This window comes from Suillus subaureus (genome assembly GCF_016647635.1).
Source record: "Suillus subaureus strain MN1 chromosome Unknown BJ212scaffold_83, whole genome shotgun sequence".
NCBI classification, from domain to species: Eukaryota; Fungi; Basidiomycota; class Agaricomycetes; order Boletales; family Suillaceae; genus Suillus; species Suillus subaureus.
Genome location: NW_024538639.1, coordinates 71,482 through 76,620, shown reverse-complemented (window position 1 = coordinate 76,620; position 5,139 = coordinate 71,482). Strand labels below are relative to the sequence as shown.

The window sequence follows — 5,139 nt, the reverse complement described above, 5'->3', positions numbered from 1 at the left end:
TGCGTCTGCTGCATCCCCCCGACGAAGATATTGGGGTATAAAGTCTCTTGGCATGAGTCAGATTCCACCAGGGTCCGTGGATGAGCTGGGTGACAGGCAATACGGCGAATTGGAATGCGTGGAGAAGATGTCGTCGGAGATATGTCGTCATCTGCCAAAGATGGCGACGACGGCGGTAATTCTAACGGTCCTGTGGCTTCTTCTATATCAAAAGTAAAGTTCTTCAACCAATGCAGTACATCATCGTCGTTGTCGTCGTCGTTATCTGCCTGAAACTTGTGAGGCTTTAAAGGTGGCGGAACGCAAAGTTGCATAGTCCGCAGAACACATGCCAGTCCAGTGTCTGTGACTATAGTACGAGGGTCCATATCACGGAGGAGCTTCGTGTTCGGTACTTGACCTGTGCATAGTAGCTGATGATGTGCTCATTTTAGCTCACTGTCGCTCGTTAATTTGGAAAATCCTACCAGTAGGTCGGCAGTTATTGTCTGCCCTGATAGAGTTCGTACTACGCGTGGTTCTGAAGACCCTTTAGATGTGTGTTGGAGAGACTCGAAATCGAGTCGCTCTCCAAGAATAACCCGAACGTTCAGCTCCTGCAAGCCCTGAAGGGCTATATCACCGTTTAGTTGAAATCACTTGATAGACAACACAAAACTCACCTTCTTCATGTATCCCGTCATCAAACTTCGGCAATAAACGATGACGGGAATGCAGAAGCGTGACACGCTTTTGCGGGTATACGGCAGCGATGTCGGTTGCAAATTCTATATATAACCATGAAATGCATCCTTTGTGGAATAATGATAACTTACGGATACCAAGGGCGCCGCCACCAACGACTACACAGACGTGGCAGCCTCGACCCGTTTTTGGCGTTCCTGGAGGGACAGATACCCTCTGACTTTGTTCCCCCGTATTTGGTAGGCCAGTTGGTTCCAACTCGACTTTCATTCTAGCTTTTCGTGACCCCAAAGGTCTATTGGCGAGGGCAAGTGGGAGCCGAGAGCATAAATGGCATAATCAAACTCTAAAGATGATTGCTCTAATTCTCCCAGATTCGGAGAGAGGATGATGCGATGGTCGTCTATGGAGGTGATAGTTGCTTGCACACGAACATGAGTCGAACATGAATGAATGTCTGAAAGTGAGCCAGAAGGGAAGTTGATGTACGGATAACTAAAAAAGGAAATGTTAACCGCATTCGTCGAGAGCGGAACGTGCAGATTGAGCGGACGTACATGCTTTGTGCTCGTGACCGGCAAGAAACAGCATACCTAGAAAAGTTGTAAACGTCTAAAACAAACAATGAATCCTCTTCCAGGCTTGAAAGCAACGGGGCTCACGGTTCATGTGTCTATAGACGACGTAGGTCAGCGGAATGCTTCCACTAGATCCGGAACCGGGACAACGCACGAATTTCTATCTACCAAACAACTCTCCAGTCCTGTGGTAAACCCTCTGCAAGAAGTTGAGCGGCTCTTGAACCTAGAGGACATTTGGAGAAGGGTCAGTGAAAATGAATTTCAGCGCCATTCGTGCTGAACACACCTCCGTAGGAACCGCCCATGACGACAACTGTCCTGGTAGGAATTGACTTGTGCAGGGACATTGAAGACGGACGGGAACCTTTGTGGCAGCGGACATGATGCTAAGTCAGGCCTGCAAGTACGGGTTCGTTGAATGGAGTTTATCAGATAAGAACCGTGAGATAGTACCACTGCCAGTAGGCTGTGGCGTCCCGTTACAGCTGTGTCGGCCTACTGGTTATTCCGATCGGCGGGCGTCCGGCCTCAAGTAACCTTGGCTCAAAGCAAGCTCGAAGGATACTTGAGTTTCAATATCTCGGACAGTATTTATGTGGATTGTGGGATCTCTAGTAAGCCAGCATTCTTACAATGAATCGGCAAAGTCTAAAATGATAGAGCACGGATGACGTGGATTCGTACCGTATTATTTCTCAAGGACCCACCGCATGACCTGTATCTCCCATCTGACGTGTATTACACCTACTATACGGCGGCCAAACCGTCAATCCCCGACTCCGCTGGAACGTTTTCCCTACCGCCTTCTGGCTATTTTCAACCATCATTAATTCAGAACGTTCAGCGTCTTACGTTTTAGTCGCATGCATCATATCCGGTGTGTTCATTCAAAATGGCTTACCACATGCATCATTTAACCGTTCTATCAGTTCCCGGACAACCGTTAGAAACCGTCAGGGTGGTCTAGGCCAAGTCCCTAAAGGAAAAAACGATAACTTGCACTCTCCAAATAAGACAGCAAGAGTGAGATAAACACGTCATATAATGTGATCACGACAGCAAACCCGTCAAATGAATTGTTACGCGTGAACAAAGATGACACGAGAAGCAGGAGCGATAATGAGACACGAGACACTTCAAGAACCGAGCGCAGAAGGTTCAGCAGTGGCAAATATCAGTGGGGACAACAGAGAGCGTCAAGGGTAATCGCATATATTGTGAACAGTGTAGGGCGAACAAAGGGCCTCATCCAATACTCGAGGGGCGTCTTCACTCTGGATAACAATAGATGAAACGTCGTCAAAAGCAACGAACAAACACACCGACGCGAGGATCAAAAGCACGTGAGACAATGAAAGAAGACGCATTCTATTGAAAGAACCCTCCCCCACTAAACGTGAGAGCGACGAAAAAAGCACATCGACGAGAGGGTTAAACGCACGGTGAGACAATCTCTGCGGAAACGAGAGATTGATCTGACTATGTTCCGAGGGAGAAAGTGAGGATGATCCGAGGGATAGAGCAAGGTCGATCTGAGGCAAAGCAGACATATACGAGGGATCGTATTGGACAGAACGAAATCAAAACGATGAGGTAAACGCCGCTTGCATCGGCTAGTAAAACCTCGCTTGTCGTATTCATTGTAACGGCGTGATCTAGCAATTGCCTCGGTGCAATATTAGCATGTCTCATTTGGATCGGTACATTGCTGATGTGAGTCAAGTACTGCACTTGCAAGTGGTCTCTGAAGGTGCGCAACTCAGTAACACGAGTGATTCTAGTAACTAACTTACCTTGACACCGCTTTTTTGTTGGAGACTCCATTGGATCGAACAATCGTGAGACCTTTTACTTTTGGCCCTTGTGGCGTCCCACACTCAGGCTTAATCGTCACTGGTCGAGGTCATATGTGCCATGGAAGTTACCGGTAAGCCGACGTTAGAATTATGATTTGTGGGTCCTTTGGAGTCCTTTGGGGGTGGGGTTTGCAGTCTGAGATCGGGGGTTTGCAGACCGTCAATTTGCTCTCGTGATCAGCGCAGACTCCGAGGTGGTTGTATACCGGCAGTTACCGGTAACTTAGACAAAACTCTAATTCATCCGCGTACCTTCTCGAAACTTTATTCTTGGCTTGTTCTTGGCACAAAATCGTACACGTGCCTTCTGTTGTGCTCAGCGTTATCAACGATGAGCTCACCGACTCATTCACACGTTGGATCACAGGTTACAGCATTGTACTAATGAAATCAATTCGATAGGTTTGTCGAAACGGTATCACAATGTCGTAAAATGTGCCTCCGCTACCCGCGAGACAACAGATTTACTTTTCATTATACTTACTCTTCCTCATTGTGGTGGCATCGAAAATGGTAAGTACAACATGTCTACCTTTTTCTTCCTTTTCCCTCGCCCTAATTCCATTTAGATAGTACGAGTCTGGCGTGCAGTTAGCGTCCTCTATGGTCCTCCTTTTTTAAAAAAAATCCAATTAATTGGGAGTATAATCTACGAAGGACAATGCACTCTGGTGTGAGGGCCCCCAGTACCCTGAACGCATCTCTGAATTCATGAACGCCCCGATGTGACGGCCCCAATATCTCCATGCTCTGTGTCAGCATTCGATATCAGCTCGCGAGTTAATTCTAGAACTCTATATCGTCGACTTTGAGGTTCCTCGACTTCTCGCACAGTATAACTCGTCAGGCTCCCGCACGATAAATTAAATATGCGAACACGGCACGTTTCAAACACCTGACTCGTTTGTCTAGAGTACGTGACCACCCACAGGATACAGGTAGAAGGTTGGCTCATCACCGGCACCCTCAAAATCCGATATATCTTATACTGTAGTCATCCACTATGCAGGATACATCTATTGCGTGATAATATATCATATAACCACTGTAGGACAGTGACTATCTAGGGTTATTTCACCGAAGTGACAGCATCTAGATCTCGGGGACGAGCTTGTATTAGTGTTTCGAAGCAACATCTCAAGAAAAGGGTCGGCTTACCAGTCTTGGTATCACGTACTTGTAGATACCGCCAGCACAGGACTATCGCCCGAACATTCGAGCTCGCTGTCGCGTACAGCGAGCTCAAGTGTCCTGTTCTAAGAATACCTGGATTTTCATAGTATGATAGTGTATATAAAAATCAGTTCCGATCAGGCACAGATGCTATATAAATTAATGCATACTCGTAAAATCCTACTATTTCGATGCAGCCTATCAGATTCCACGGCACTCCCTCCCATTCAAGGGCTAGCGTCGTGCAGCACATGCTGGTGTGAGATTGGAAGATGGTCGTTTGAACAGTAAGTAGATAGTAGAGTATGATGGCAGCACGTTAATGTTCAAGTACATCCTATAATTAAAAGTCCCACAGTTGACAGTCGAACAAACTGCGAGCACAGTAGTAGTCAAAGAGTACTTACCTCACTCCTTACTGCATCTCCGCAGCCATGACTCGGTTTGCCGCACCAGCTAATGATGTAGGTTGGCAAGCAAAGTAAGCCTCTTTTCATTTTGAACATGTCGCCGTTTATCGTCTCGGTTTCTCCGCGCTCCCGCGGCTTCCCCGCACCCCGCGTATCTTTCTCGATCTCGTCTTACACTTTTATTCTCATTGGACAGCACTCGTATTCCCCATTTGCATGTATTGTTCTTAGTTCAAAAGAACTACTGTGTTTCATTAATCATTGCTTATAATATTGTAAATAAAAATGTTGTCGTTGGGAATTGCGGTGAAGAATGGAATCATTCTCTTGCACGCCTTTGCCACCGATAATACAAAACTACACGGCCTCCGTGAGGGTAGCAGGCATATGATATTGTCTAGTAGTAGGTCTATCAAAGTTAGGTTCAAAATGACC

The 5,139-nt window shown here is 46.6% G+C and overlaps 1 protein-coding gene across 1 annotated transcript; it reads right to left on the bottom strand.

The window, feature by feature from the left end:
* Positions 1–305: 305 nt before the first annotated feature.
* Positions 306–611, bottom strand: BJ212DRAFT_1252094 (uncharacterized protein; the record flags this gene model as incomplete). Its single annotated transcript, XM_041329721.1, has 2 exons — positions 306–413; positions 468–611. Coding segments are annotated over 2 exons (252 nt in total), but the record flags the coding sequence as incomplete, so codon positions are not given.
* Positions 612–5,139: the final 4,528 nt, after the last annotated feature.